Source organism: Telmatherina bonti (genome assembly GCF_933228915.1).
Source record: "Telmatherina bonti genome assembly, chromosome: 3".
Taxonomy (NCBI): domain Eukaryota; kingdom Metazoa; phylum Chordata; class Actinopteri; order Atheriniformes; family Telmatherinidae; genus Telmatherina; species Telmatherina bonti.
This window is the reverse complement of record NC_136621.1, coordinates 29,454,067-29,470,104: the sequence shown is the minus strand read 5'-3', so window position 1 is coordinate 29,470,104 and position 16,038 is coordinate 29,454,067. Positions and strand designations below refer to the sequence as shown.

The 16,038-nt window shown below is 38.2% G+C and overlaps 1 protein-coding gene across 2 annotated transcripts; it reads left to right on the top strand.

The window, feature by feature from the left end:
• The first annotated feature begins 5,481 nt into the window (after positions 1–5,481).
• On the top strand, positions 5,482–13,044 carry anp32b (acidic (leucine-rich) nuclear phosphoprotein 32 family, member B). Of its 2 annotated transcripts, none has more exons than XM_079264522.1 (7): positions 5,482–5,953; positions 8,881–9,030; positions 9,122–9,244; positions 9,856–10,048; positions 10,180–10,304; positions 10,413–10,479; positions 12,459–13,044. In XM_079264522.1, the coding sequence occupies exons 1-7, from the start codon at positions 5,900–5,902 to the stop codon at positions 12,542–12,544; spliced, it is 798 nt and encodes a 265-aa protein (XP_079120648.1). In that variant the 5' UTR covers positions 5,482–5,899; the 3' UTR covers positions 12,545–13,044. The 2 variants fall into 2 exon arrangements, with proteins under 2 accessions (XP_079120648.1, XP_079120647.1); XM_079264521.1 differs by having other exon boundaries at positions 5,885–5,953; positions 12,462–13,044.
• The last annotated feature ends 2,994 nt before the right edge of the window (positions 13,045–16,038 follow it).

Sequence of the window (16,038 nt, the reverse complement as noted above, 5' to 3'; positions counted from 1 at the left end):
CTGGTCATTCATTGTTTGTCCTACATGGGTTGGCGTGGGCCCCTTGGCCTGTGCCCATAATGCCCATTGGATAATCTGGCCTTGCTGATGAGTAAGTGAAAAAATGCATTTCACTGATAGATAAGAAGAAAAAAAGCTTGTAACAGCAGCATGCTATAACTTAGCATGTGAACTATAATGTTTCAGAAGCCAATCTGATGTCTTAAATAAGTTGAAAGCATGTTACAGATCTGTAAGTTTTTACATTACAAGGCACATCATACATACATTGTATTTGCATGATTTCTTGTTTTTGCCTATTGGATATTGTTTTAGCATATAATTTGTGTAGTAAAATGATATCTCTTTTGTCATTCAAGCCCATTCACTAAAATGAAAATACTCAAACTTCAATAAAAAATAGATATGTTGTAAAATTATTCCACAAATATTTAGACACTTATTACTGAAAACACAGATAACAAAAAAATTATATATATATATATATATATATATATATATATATATATATATATATATATATATATATATATCTTTAAAAAAAACAATAATTTGATTGAAACAATGTGTTTTATTGGATTTAATACATGTTTTTACTAAATCAATTAAAAAAAGAATACACTATTACAAATTCACACTTACAAGTGATTTATAGTATTCTATTTAAATAAAGCAAGCAAAAATTAGCTTTTTGTAAAATGCAAAGTTAAAAAAAACAGAGAAAGTTTTCAATGTAAAATAAATAACCAAATAACCATACAGGTTTGGTTTTAATTCATACACTTTTAAGAAAAGCAATGCCTCTGCTCAACACATTTGGTCATCAATCATCATCCTGCCGACTAACCAACATGCTCAGATACAAAATGTGACCTGCAAGGAAGTATCCGGTTTTCTGTTTTCTGAACTGAACATCTGACAGTTGATTTTGGGAAGAAAAATAAGTACAATCAGTTTCCAGGAAGATATTCCTGTGGGAGAGGAGGGGAGGAAAAGGTTGGAACTGAGTACATTTTGCTTTGCTCTGGCATGCTGATTGACACAGTTTCATTCAAACCTAAAGAAAGACAGAAAACAAGTTAAAGGTGAGAAAGAGTTAACTGTAGACACCACATTACAGTTGTATTTCTACAACATTCATACCTCCTCCAGCTCCATTCTCTTTTGATAGGGAGATTTCTTCCTCCTCATCTGGGCCCAAGTCTTCGATCAGAACCTGGTCAAGGACCTCTGCGCTTTGTGACTCCGTGTAGAGGCTCTCTACTTGTGGAGGAGGAGCTGAGGGAGGAACAAGCGCTGCTGCTGGAACATAGTCTTGAAACGGAGCTGGGGCTGAAACAGCATCTGAAGCTTGTGCTGGAGCTGAAGCTGAATCTTGTGCAGGAACTGGAGAGCTGTCTGGAGCTGAATAAACTGGAGCTGGGGAGGTCAAAGCAGGAGCAAAGACTGAGCTCTGGACAGATTCAGGCACTGGTGCAGGTGCAGGCACAGTAGGGAAAGAAACTGGCTGTGCTTCTACTGCCATTATTGGGTTCAAAGAGCTTGATAGTTGATCTGAGATGAGTGCAGCAGGTTCAGGTGCCACTATAACTGCTGGGGCTCCCTGAGTCCCAGCAGCATCTTCCTGAATGACTGATAATTGCGGAGCTGGCTCAGCCTTCCTGGGTCTCCCTCTCTTCTTGGTGCCGCTCTTGTACTCAGCTCTTGATCTTTTCCTTTGGCTCTCCAACCTGAGAGCATGACAGTTATAATTAAGCTCATCCACAGTGGACATTGACACAGTTCTGTGTGATATTTTTCCAAAGCTAATAGTACAAAGTCCTTGACTGGGATCTGGGGTGTCAACAGACCAACCAGAGCAACCTTTGGTTTCCTCTTGCTTCATATTCAATATAAAACAGAGAAGCGATAAGCAGCTAGGGAGCTGATAGCGCTTTTACCATGTACTGTAAAGTAAACTCATACAATAGCAGGCTTCAAAATCTTTATGGGTGAGGTTAAAACTTATACTTGGCTCTCAGCTACATCAGAACAAATATTTAATGTATCCTTTCATAGGTGAGAGTACTTGATCAAACTTTCTCCCAGCTGTTAAGTAAATGTGGGTTTCTGTTCTAACACTGTGTTGTATTTTCAACAAATTTACCCCCAAACCCACTGGTTAGTTTCCTTCTCTTCTGCCTCAGCTTTTCTCTTCCTGAGAAGGTCCCTGTCTCGCAGTCGGCGACGGATCCCTCCTGCAAAGCAATAACCCATGCAGAGAAAACCATATATTGATACGGTGTCATATAAAAACAATACTGATTTTCTAACAATCTGCAACAAAGATTGCATGTTGATCAAGTTATTTATGTCTGAACAGATATCACATTTCACACCAAGACACGACACACTCATTCAGTTTACCGGTGTGGAAACGCTTTCTCTCACACACTTTTTGAAAACAGGAGAGGAGTTTATGAACCTCACCTTCTTCCTCATTCTGGCTTTTATACTCCAACTCTTGGTTTGCCTCCGGTTGCAACGTCTCCTCCATGCTGACCCTTCTTTTGAATGAATTCAACTAAAGGCGCGCAAGTACAGCAAAGAAGACAGAAAAACGACTGACTGTTGTTTATTCCCACCCCCTAGAAGAATTATCTGGTTAACCATTACTGCAGTGCTGGGAGAGTTCTTGCAGCTTTAGCCTTATCATATTTGTAAAGCTGGAGGAGTTGGCAGAGTACTGTCTGATTGGGGGAGAGGGGGTGGGGGTTGGGGGTGGGGGGGGGAGTGGTTGTGTATCGGAGGAGGGAGGTGGACAGTTTGTGAACGTGAAAATGTCATTGTAACAGCAGAGGAAGTTCGTGTAAAGCAATGTAGACTGCATGAAAGCATGCAGCTGATCTTAAAGCCAACGTAAGCTTTGATCCTGGGAATTCCTCATAAAGTCTGGACAACTCTTCAACATGTAAACTGCCAAATTGAACCAGGAGATGCATTAAAGGTAGGCTGCTATTCTGTTTGGAGAACAATTTTAAATAAAGTAATATTCTAATTGCCTACATGTGACTTTTTACATGCAGGCTTGCAACGATAGTCACTAAAACACGCCAGAGGTCTCTGTTTGGGACAAAGTAAAGCTGCTGCAGAAACAAATAAAGACATTCTGTCTTCAGTGAAGCAGGGACTTGCCCGTCTTATCTCTCAGATATCGTGCTGCTCAGTTGGGGAGTGTTCTCAATCTTCTCACAGCACATTGAGCTATGGTGTGTGTATGTATATATATATGTATGCATATGTTTGAGACAATTAAGGGGTGGGGAGTTGGGGGGCAGAGTAGCAGAGTAACACTTAACACTAGACTGCTTCCAGCACTGTATAGTGGAAATACTGAGCAGTTGCGTTAAATTGACCAACTTCAATATTAATATGGATGCTTATGGTTAGCAGGGAATTTTGTAAATACTTATAATATATATATTCAATATTCCTTTCTTTGTGTCATAGTAGGGAAATTTAAGGGACAACAGCAGCAAAAGACAAAGAAAAAAGCAGTCAGAAGGGCTAGGCATAAAATAAAATAAAAGAAGAGATAAATATAAATAAAGAATTTTTAAAAAATGCAGATAATGTTTTTTCTTCTGTAAGTATACCACTACATAGTACAGATAGGAGTGTGGCTGGGATTATACATATCAGAAATATATATATATATATATATATATATATATATATATTATATTCCAGGTATTAAATCTAGGGCAAGACAAGGAAATGACTCATAAGAGAAGTATAATATTATTTTGCCGAGTCCAGTGATAAGTGATTGTTGTTTATTTTCTACTGTTCTGCAGACTAGCGGGCAAACTGATGCTAAATGATATGATATTTAACTGATTAACCTAAGACATATAAAATAATATATGATGATGGTCTTTGTAACTACACGAGAGAATATCTTCAAACTTCTTGAAATTTTCCTGATGGACTGACCAACATGTCTTAAAGTAATGATGTACTGTCATTTCTCTTGACTTAGTTGAGTGGTTCGTGCCATAATGTGCATAATAACAGAGTGAAACTACAGTATAAACCTTTGTAGCAACCATGCCTCTGCACGTCACAACTAATGGCCTCAAATACATTAAGAAGGAAAGAAATCCCAGAAATTAACTCTTGACAAGCTAATCCTGTTAATGACAAACCATTCCATATGACTGCCTTGTGAAGTTGATTGAGAAAATGTCATGAGTGTGCCAAGCTGTCTCCAAAGCAAAAGGTGGTAACTTTCAAGAATCTAAACTATAAAACATATTCTGGTTTATTACCACTTTTTTTGTTTACTGCAAAATTCCACTAGTGTTCCTTCATAGTGTGGATGTATTTAGTTGTACTCTGCAATTAAGAAAATGAAAGAAATTAAGAAAAACCACCGAGTGAGGAGGTGTGTCCAAACTTTTGACTGGTACTGTGGGTGTGTGTGTGTGTGTGTGTGTATATATATATATATATATATATATATATATATATATATATATATATATATATATATATATATATATATATATATATATATGTATATATATAAAACTTATATAGCTTATGTATAGCTTTTCTATATACAAGATGTGCATTTCTGTTCAGTTTTGATTTAAAAGGAAAAAAGAAAGAAAAAGAAAAAAACATCACAGTTTATCGTTCTGATTCATTAAGATTAAACCTGTATATATCCAGTATTGGTATTGTGCATGTGGTCTAACATGAGCTAAACTTCTACTCTTTCCAGGTGTGCTGAATGAACCCAGTGTCACAGCATTACTATCCCAGCTAAAAGCTGAGGGCTGTCAGTCAGCCCCCCCTCCACCCCAACAGCTGACAAATGTCTGAACAGAGATCTCCAAATAAGAAGTGTTTGATACGACAACGCCATCTTCAGGGCACACTCAAGAAATTTAATGTGTCTGTAGCATACATCGCCAACATTGCTGCCATTCTACAATTCAATGAAAAAACTAGAGATTTAAAACAGGTTCTGCAGTTTTAGGGGAAACTCGACAGCCTTGCCCAGAAACACTAGATGGTCTTCTACTTCAGGGGTCGGATGTCTCAGGAAGTTAGAGGGGTGGGGTTCTAGGGGGTGCCCTACCCTCCATATGCACACACAATGCTCTCTTTGCTGCAAACCAAATACACCCCTCCTTTCTAGTGATGTGTCCACACAAAGAAAAACAGGGACATTTTAAAAAGCATTTTAAAGTCAAGTAAGCCGCAATTTATTCATCAAAATGTAGGCACGAGGGCCACACGGACATATCAAACAAAAGATTTTCCCTTTTGACAGCAGGCTTGAATATGTTCCCTAAATTATGTTAAATGGTTACTCTTCTTACACAATAATCATAAAATAAAAGTATGAGAAGGAAGTCAAACTTAGTTTTAAGTTCTTTATTAAGTCAGACACAAAGTTCATCATATGACCTACTTTATTGATGTGTAGATGATTAAACGCTATTAAGATGTACAAACATCTTCTGCAATTCTTCAATGAGAAAACTTGTGGTTTTAAATACAGTATAATGTTTCCACTAAAAAAGGATTAAAAAAAAAAAAAAATCCACAGTAATTTCTTTGCATAAATAAATTGCACCACAACACCGTTTCGGGGCAGCGTCATGTTTTCTGACTGCAATGCCCTTTCAGAGGCGATGGGCGTTTCTGGACGTAGATGGCGCTGTTGAGCATATATTTTGTTTCAGTCCCGTTTCCCTCCATGGTTTCCCCTCTCTCCGACTAACTTAGCGTTTGGCTCAGTTCATTATACAGTCCTATATTCTCCCTCCATAAGGGCATCTCTGCCTTTGGACTGAAGATCCCACCAAAAACCCAAGAGAAAAAAGTTGAACTTTCACAGGGGAAGATGGACATGAAAAAGAGGATCCACTTGGAGCTAAGAAACAGGACACCGTCTGATGTGAGTCGTGCTTTTTTTTTTTTTAAAAACCAACCCTTAGTTTTCTGGCAAGCCCTGCTAGCTAGCTTGCTACTTTTCTTTTGCTTTGCGAGTGACCTGTGAAGCTAATTGTGACCACATGGGCTTTAAGGTTTTTTGTTTCTCCTTTGTAACAGAGCGGAAAACACTCGCACAACAAGCTTAATCCTCGATACTGTTCTGGATTGGGCGTATGGGGGTAACGAGACGAGAAAAGCTATATTCAATGGTTACTTTGATTCCTCAGCTTGCTGATATTATTGCAGCGCTTTAACCGTTTCACAGCCTCCTTGGTCAGTGGAGCACACACGATACAGCCCGACTCCCCCACATTGTAGCACAATTAGTAAACTTCTTTTAACGCTGGTAATATCGGGGAATCTGCTTCCTGCGCCGTGTTTGGCATGCACACAGCGCTATATTTTATACAGTCCTTGGAAGCCATGTTTGCTGCTAGCACTACTGCTGAAAATGGGCGCTTTTTATTTCAAATACACTTCACCACTCAAGTATTAAAGAGTTTTATGATTAGCAAACAAGTATCAAGAATAAATAAACCAACGTATCTGCGGGTGCATTAACCCTACCATCAAATGGCCAAATTCAATAGACAACAAATAAACAGTCATCCATATCTCGATCAAGTTACTCCTATTTTCAGACAGCAGATACAATCTATTTTCCAAATAGGAAACCACTCCTGTGTTTCATTGCTTCAAAAGCCACGTTTAAGCTTGTGCCGTCGCTATTTGTTAAAAGAAACGCACAGCTGATGCTCCTAAAAAAAAAAAATAAATAAATAAATAAAAAAAAATAGTTACATAGCAGCTATATTTCCTCTTAATCTGCCCTGGTCCTGAAATCTCACGCTTTTTTAAAATGAAGTCTGGTGTTCCCATGTTTCAGGATGAGACACCAGCCAGCTAACTAAGTCATTTGTTCCCGCCATATTACCCTCTTCTCTACGCCAGTCAAAGACAACAAAACCCATCCACATGTAAGCTCAAGACACCTCCAAGTGTTGTTACTTAAGCTAAACTTTGCATTCACAGTGAAATCGGTCGACGTGTCGGCTCGCGGCTTCATTAAGTCTCAGCCTGCCCGGGTGACACGGAGATCCGGAGTCTCGCGCTTCGTGCGTGGGCAATCAAAAACTCGACTGTCGGCGTTTCCCGCTCGACTCATGCATGGATAAAAAAAATAAAATGAAAAAGCATCGAAATAATTTTGGCAACGTGTAAATCACTGTAATCGCTCATTCTAAGCAGCACTTTCCGCCATTGTAGTGTTCAGAGGGCTGCATACTGTAGGTCAGGAATCGCCATGTTGTCATTCTGTCGTCTTTGAAGCCCTGGGAGAAAGGAACTGTCTCCATCTTTGTTTTTTACTAAATTTCCGTTCTCTCTCCTTCCCAACTTCGACCTGAAAGCGACTCTTTAACAATCTTTCAATATCGGTCGTTCGTTCGACGACGAGAAATATTCCACTTTCCCCCAAATGAAAGCTGGTATTTGGAAAAAGAAAAGCTTTACTAAAGGGTGTGTTGGCAATCCTTTCCGCTGCTGTTGGGCTGTCTAATGGCGGGCAGGCAGACTGCTGAAGCTGCTCCTCTGCTGCACGACAACGTATAAAAGGGGCAATGGCTAGCCTGTAGCGAGCTAGCTCCCAAAATCATTGCATTTGTCATTAGTGACTGCATCAGCAGGCCACGGGGAAGCTGCTGCTGCTTTTCTCTTCCTAGTTTCTAAGAAAGCAATAGATTATCTTTGGTGGTTGTTTGAAGCGCTCTGTGACTCAGAACCTTTTTCTCTTTTCTTTTTTTTTTTTTTACAGCAATGCGTACTGTTCATTTGGCTTTTTTACTTGCGTAAACGCGAGGTTTTAGAGTCGACAACAACTTTTTATGTAACGTTTTTGTCCAATTAATTGCGCAACCAGTGTGAGCTTTAATAGACTCAAAGTAACTCCGCCTTAACGTTTGTTTTCCTAATATTTAAAGCCACAAAATAGCGTTTTAACGTTACGCACTACATGTGAATAAAGTTTTAACTGGTAGTATTATTAAAAAATAACTTTCGCAGATGTATTAGTGTCCTTTTTAAATAAAAAATATCAAGTTGTTTTTTGTTTGGGTTTTTTGTATTATTTACAAATCATGTGCATGCAGTTATTAGTTTTAATGATATGAAAGTGCTAATTTGCATTAATTTTCATAACAGAAATGTCAACATTGGATAAATAAAGATGAAGAAATCTTACTTAATTTTTTTGAGTTGCAAGTTTTTACAAAGGAAATATTGAAATATATTATAAACCAGAAAACTACTTACACATTTTCAATTATTCTAGTTTTGCCAAATGTTATATTTTGTTAAATTTTTAAAGTTTATCCATTACACAGTGGGTCTGGGTGGTACTACTTGAACATGATAATAAATTCCACATACTTTCACTGGAGACCTATCTACACGTTTGAGAGGGGGGAAACTATTCAAAAATTCCCCAGATGTTTTAAAAAATATTATTAAAAATGTAAAAACTTTCAAAAATTAGTTTTTCTGAAACTTTTTTTTTTTTTTTTTTAAACTGAACACAAGGCTATATTTAACTGTCCATTCTGCAAATTTCCATAAATACACAAAGTTGTGACAAAATAAATACCAAAACATTTTTTGTCCAAAATCTCCACATTAGTCATTGATGCCTGTGATGTCTCGTGGTATTAATCACGTCACATCACAACATTGTACGTAATAGTTATCACACTTATTTATTAATGATTTCAGGGAGAAAAAAAAACTTTATATGTAGAAAGTTTGATCAGATTGTAAAATTTTTATTTTAAAAAAAAATGAAGTGAAGTGAGAAGTGAAAATAACATTCTCTAAATTTTACTGTTGAAATTTCAGGTACGAGAACTTGTCCTTGATAATTGTCGGTCGGTTGAAGGGAAAATTGAAGGCCTCACAGCTGAGTTTGTCAACCTGGAATTCCTCAGTTTGATAAATGTTGGCTTAATCTCAGTGTCCAATCTGCCCAAACTAGGAAAACTGAAAAAGGTAAGGTTGATGTTTTAATCTTCATTTACCTCAATATTAAACTGTGGTTAAGTGTCAGCTGCACTTACATCTTCTTGCACTTAATTTGCAGCTGGAGTTGAGTGACAACAGAATCAGTGGCGGCCTTGATGTTTTAGCAGAGAAACTTCCCAACCTCACACATCTAAACCTGAGTGGCAACAAATTGAAAGACATCAGCACATTGGAACCATTGGTATGTTTCTGTATATGCCATTCGGATGCTACGTACTCCACACCCAGTGAAACGCATGTCTACAAACTCATGCGAGTTAGGCCTTAGTCTATTGTGTCCTTGGTGTTTTATCTTGTGATATTTATAAATGAAAACAAAATTTAGATTTGCATTTTGGGGTTTAAAAAAATCATGGTGAAATCTGCATGCTGGTGTGGAATATTTAGCATTCTGGGCTTTTATAAGAGGAGCAATGAGTTTGGGTGCATTTTTTCAGTGTATTGCTTTGTAAGGAAATAAAATTAAAATCTAAATTCCACATATAAAATAATTAAATGTAGACTGTCGGTCACTAATCCAGAAACTCGCATGTAAACCATGCTTTTGTAACAAAAAAAAAAGGTACTGATCTGCACCCCTGTGGCTCGGTATCATAATCCACTAAGTAATAATGGATGATATTAAAGGACACAGAATGATAATGGTCCCACAAATTGTCTGCTGGGTTGCAAATCTGTCGTCTGACTAAGTCTCACGTTTTTATGCACGCTGGCGGCTTGTCCGGCTAACAGAGAGTTACTGACTTGAGGAGCTGCTTCTCATCACAGCGTGTTGCTGCTTTTGACCAACAGAAAAAGCTGGACAACCTGAAGAGTTTGGACCTGTTCAATTGTGAAGTAACAAACCTTAACGACTACAGAGAGAGTGTGTTTAAGTTGCTGCCTCAGCTCACCTACCTGGACGGGTATGACATGGAGGACAGGGAAGCCTCCGACTCTGACGGCGAAGTGGATGGAGATGGTGTAGATGATGATGAAGATGAAGGTAGGAAGCTGGTGGAAGTACAAATACAATAATAATGACAGCAGTATGTGATATAATTACAGTGCGGCGTTGCAGCGCGGTTGCATTATGACTTTGTCGCTCAGAAGTTTCTTTGTTTTGTGTGTTTTAAGAAGGAGAAGAGGATGAAGATGAGGATGGGGAGGAAGAGGACTTTGATGAGGAAGATGATGATGAGGAAGATGAAGAGGAAGTAGAAGGAGAGGATGATGATGAGGAAGTCAGCGGTGAAGATGAGGTAAAAAAAAAAAAAAAACGAAAACAATCTTATTAATTGTTTAAAGCACATCCGATGCATCGTTTATTTGTTCTTTTTCTCTTTTTAACTTGTGAAATGTTTACAAAGGAGGAAGATTTTGGTCAGGATGGAGAAGTGGATGAAGATGAAGAGGATGATGATGAAGATGAGGAGGGTACGTATCTTCTTGAAGTAACCTCTTTGCCCATTTTGAGCATTTTATATTACAACATGGAACTTTCCAAACACTGAATAAACAGGGTTCACATTGGGAAGTTTAAAATTTTTTGAATTTACAAACCTGCATTTAATACCTTAAAATGTCCATAAATCGGCCTGTTTTGGTCTTAAACGTGACATGTTAGGTCTGGAAATATGCCAGCCTCACGTCTTACGCTTTATTGGGTTATAATGCATCAGAGAAATGTGCGATGTGACGGTGGTAAACTAATTTCCATCTTTTCCACCGCAACCATTATATTGAAATTATGAACCAGTTATCGCTGACTTTGTGGGGAGAAATAATAGTCAAACATTTAACCTAACACACACAAAGCCTTTATTTCCGTGCGCAAGAAACTCTCTCTTTTATGTCTGGTCAGCGGGTATGAGTACCCCGCAGACAGCATCGGGCAGTGTGACGAGTTCAACAAAAGTAAACCTTCGCACAGCGTTTGACGCAAAATGCTGACGTGTTATTGACGCTAAACACCGTTGCCAAACTCATTTGATTTATCTTCGTCATTGTAGCGGCATCTGTGCTTTTGTGATCAAGCTGTTGAAGTGAAGCAAACACTCACACTTTACACACATACTTGTTTCAGTGTAATAAGTCACTGTGGATGTAAATTAATGTATTTTCTTCATATTTGCCAGTGCGGCCATGAAATGGGTATTAAACGCTGTTCTAAGTGATCTTAAAAAGTCTTAAATTTAACAGTAAAAACCTGCAGGTACCCTGATAAAACATGAAAACAGTCATGTGATCAGCAATGTCTTTAACAGCTTCTGCAGAGTGAGACTTCAGGGTCATACAGAACTTTTATTAATCAAGACTACCATTGTTTTGTTATTATTATTATTATTTTTGGCCTCAGGCAGTCACTGGTAAAAATGGTAATCCGGTCCTTCCAGTTTAACACATGTTGCATGCATTGCTTCTATTACCTGTTGGCACTGGATCGCCACATTAACACTTTGAAGACATGGTATTCGAATTTCTTTTACAGGTACCAACAAACTTGTGGATAAAGTCAGTCATTTGCTTTAATAGCCGAAGCACTAATGTGTTTTTATTTGATATTAGGCAATAAAAAGATTGAGTCGGCAGGTTAATGTTTCCCAAGAAACCCTCAGGCTTGAAACGGTAACAAGTAATGTAGGTAGAAGATAAATCATCTTAAACATGACATCTGGAGCTTCTGTTTGGGATAACCGTGAAACAGTCACAGTCCCAAGTTTTCATAATCTCTGGTGGCGTTCTGGACTTAACTTTCATTCTGAATTAAAGCAGAATTAAAACTCATGTAAATGTAGCCAGTGCACCCTTTGATTCCTCGTTCAGGTTCTGTAGTCACGACACAAAACTGACTGTTCGGTTGGTCGCTGAGTAAAAAAATGTGACTGAAATGAATCCAGGCTGATAAATTCTAACACATCCATCAAGCTTCTGTAAGTTTGGGTCAGAAAAACAGACTTGCTTGTGGTATAGGTTGGATATGACGGTGAGGTGAAAAAGTTCACACATACCTTCCCACTTCTTTTCATGTACTTTCTTGCTGTAGGGGGACGCCGCCACTCCTGAGTCATGAGAAAATAGCTGAAGGCCTCCTAGATTGTGTCATACCTAAATAGGACTAATGTGATGACAGGATTTAAATCAGACATCAGGGAGAGCGAAATACATGTATCATATTAAGTTAACTGAATGTTACAGCACACTAGGACAACAACAAAACTTTATTTAAATTCCTACATCGTGTCCAGGTGCTGACATACGTCAGAGTTAAAGGATGACTAATTAATGGCCTTATTAGGCATTGTGTAGTTTGGGAATTTCTACTAAATCTACAAACTAAACCCTGAATATGATCTTGTTTGATGCATTTGTGCTGAAAATCTTCTATGATTTTCTCTTTGTCCCCCTCCCCCCAGAAGCAGAAGCAGCTGGCAAAGGTGAGAAGAGAAAGCGAGATCCCGAGGATGAGGACGAGGATGAGGATGAGGAAGACGACGATTAAAAGCAAAACTGAAAACGAGAGCCTACCGAGTTACCACCTTTTGCCCCCACAAACCTGAACGTCCACCCACCTTCCAACAACTCGCACCGCCTTTTGTAATCCGTGTCAACCGCCCCACCTCCCCTATCTTACCCTCCCCCAGCTCTGCGCTCTTTTAAGGGGCAAGACTGTACCGGATGGGTGGGCCAACTGGAGCTGCCCCCACCTCCCTTCCTTTTTTCTTCCCCCTCTCCCATGGAACTGAGAGCCACCCAGCAACATCCACCTAACGCTCGCCATTCCCACCCCACCCCACCCCAAGGTTCTCAGGCAGCCCATCACTCAGCATTCCACATTTTCACTGTCCATCCCTCTTTGTGTATTCCCATGTGAGGACTTTGGGACTGGTATCTAGTTTTGGGTCTGTGCTTTTAATATTTTGTTGGATGAATTTTTTTTTTTTTTTTTGTGTGTGCGTGTGTGTGCGTTGGGTCTATTTGACACCCCTCCCCCCACCCTTGCCCTGTTTTGTTTTTTTTTTTGTTTTTTTTTGGTCTTTTCTGTTCCTTATTTTCCCAATAAAATTATTGCTATAGCAGCTGTGCAACCAGCAGGCCGTGGTTTTTAGTGTGGCCGCCTGTTGCACAAATCAAGGTTGTAGCTACATTTTTACTTTCTGTATGACAAAAACAAACAAAAAAAAAAACTTTGTAAATAAAATGTTAACATTTTTTGGCCTTTCTCTCTCCCTGCTTTGTTTTAATTATGACCAAGGGAAAAAAATTTCAATTGTAAGGTTTCACATCTCAGAGTGTACTTCATCCTCTGGTTCTTATCTGGTCTCAATTTTTGAAAAGTGCAACTCAGACAAACAAGTTTCATTGTTGACATGACAAACCAGAATGAAACTGGGGAAAAATAAGCACTCACAATGATTCTACAGCTTGTAGAACCACCTTCAAATGATTGTTTATTTAATGACATTGGTGTCTTTATTGAAGAGGAATATTGTTCCAATCTTTTTTTTCTGTCATTCTGCTTCACAATTTATTGAAGTTTATGGGCTTTTTTTTTTTTTTTTTTTTTTCCTAAACTTATGCACAGCTCTCAAAGTCCTGCTGCAGCATATAAATCAGGCCGGGGTCTTGAATGTCTGGACAATAATTGCAACGCCTTGATTTTTCAAAAATATATTTTGTTGTAGATTTGCTGCTGAGCTTGGAATTGTTATACTTTAGTATGACCCAATTTCAGACAGGACTTAGCCTTCACACAGCTGGTCCCACATCTCACTCTGTAGTAGTTACATGTACAAATGAGGTTATTGTCAGCAGACAAAACCACCCTGGAGCATCACCCCTCCACCACCGTGCTCACCTGTTACTGTGAGGGTCTTTTTTTTTTTTTGAGACCTTTCCACAAAAATTGTTCACTGATGTAACAGAGTCAGGAACATGAAAAGGTTTGTATAGTCTGAGATGGGGCTCTTGCATTTCTTGAGTGTTCTCTGGGTGTAGCACGGCCTGTTAGGATAAAGTTGTGGTATCCAGTCCTGAGAACTGGCAAATGTCTTGCATGGGTCTCACTGTCGGATGACATAACCCTCAACAGATTCATGAGCTGGACACAAGTGCTTCTCTGAGGTAATTTCTGATGTCTTTCCTCCTTGACACTGGCTTCACGCACAACTGAATGGACTCTTAACATGTAGGAGCTCCTGGTTAGTATGAAGCAGAATTAGCTACTTAGTTCATTCCTATGAAAGCTGCATGGGTGTCCTTGGTTTTTGTTAAAAAAAAATAATGCTATGGTGTAATATTTCATGTTATTGCTCATCTGGTTGTGTATGAACTGAAGACCTTTTAAATATCAGATGGATTGTTGTATACAGCTTGGAATAGAAAAGTGATTTTCCCTCTAATTTGAGCATTAGGCTGAATGCTGACTCTGGCTTTCATTATGTTTTTTTCCATGACAGTGAGGGAAGAGACAGACCTAATGGATAGATTAATTTTTTTATGTAGTTATTCAGCAATTGCAGGTTAGTGTGTTTATGCAAAGAGTTATTGATTGATGTTCTGTCAAATAATGCAAGTTACATGGACTAAAACCACAATCTCTACTCTATGCAAAAAGGTTTTCCTCACATTATACTAAGTAATAGTGTTTAGGTTATTTCAGTCTAAATTACTTTGGATAAAAAATGGCCACAAATGTTTGTTTTTTTGGGTTTTTTTTCTCAGCAAGTTGCCATATTGTTCTTGAAGTTAAGCATCACTCAGACAAGGACTTTCACTCTTCCATACCTGTAGATTGGGAGACCACATTAAATCCGCAGTGAGGAAAGAAATGTTTCCACAGTTAATTTGTCTGGAACAAATTAACTGTGATTAACAGTGATTTTAAAATAAAATGTTTTTTTTTTTTTTTTTTTTGTATCAAATATATATATATAAATATATATATATATATATATATAGTTTATATACATGAAATTAAAAAAAACAATATCACAGCAGCATTTTGTTAAACCTAAGTAAGACATGAGGCTCATCCAAACTCAACAGCAAAAGGTCGCTGAAGTCCTAACAGTGAATGCTACAAATCACTCCACCGTTATGTGAGACACATCCTGAAAATAGATGCTTTAATTTCTAGAAATGTCAGACCAGGGCAATAATTGTGGCTAATATCTAGTTTGTTGAGTTATTTCACACAATATTCATTTTAAAGCAAAAGCTGATCATTATCTTCAGGGTTTCAACATTATTCTTTTCAAGAGACGGATCGTAGTCATTACTGCATCACAACCACATGATGATTCAGCCACAAGAGAAAAGAGGAAAAAGAAGGAAGAAAACTAATTTAATTGACTCACGTGAGACACATTTTCATCAGGCTGATCTAATTGGATACAAACAGCTTTTCTGATCTTCAGTTTCTTGAGGTGAAGTTTCAAAATCTAAATTTGTTTCTAAATTAACATTTTTTTTTTTTTAACTTATTTTTAAATATAGAAATAGAATTTGGTCATTTTGCAAAGGTTGCACATGTATATTTTCACCGACTCTTTAAGCTCAACTCTTGAGCTAAAAGGTCAAATCAGCTAGAATGTGTTGAGTCACCAGTTTGCACAAACCACACCATGTTTACCTGTTCTTTAAGTAAACATCTGAGAACTAAGGTTCCATCTGCCAAAATGTATCGGAAATCAATGTCCAGTTATTGTCTGATTTAGGACTATAGCTGCTCACACTCAGTCTTTGTTAAAAATACGTTTCATGATGTGCCAAATATCTTGAGTTGGTTAAAGGTCTGGATTGCAGCCAGCGCAGTCCAGTCGCTCTGGACTCTTCTATTATGAAGCAACACTGTTTTAATAGGTGCAGTATGCCACTTTGCACCGTCTTGCTGAGATATACAAGGCATTCCCTGGCATAATCTACACACATTTTGCTCTAAAATGGGTGTCCAGCTCTGGTTCTCAAGGTCCACAATCCTGCAGGTTTTCCATG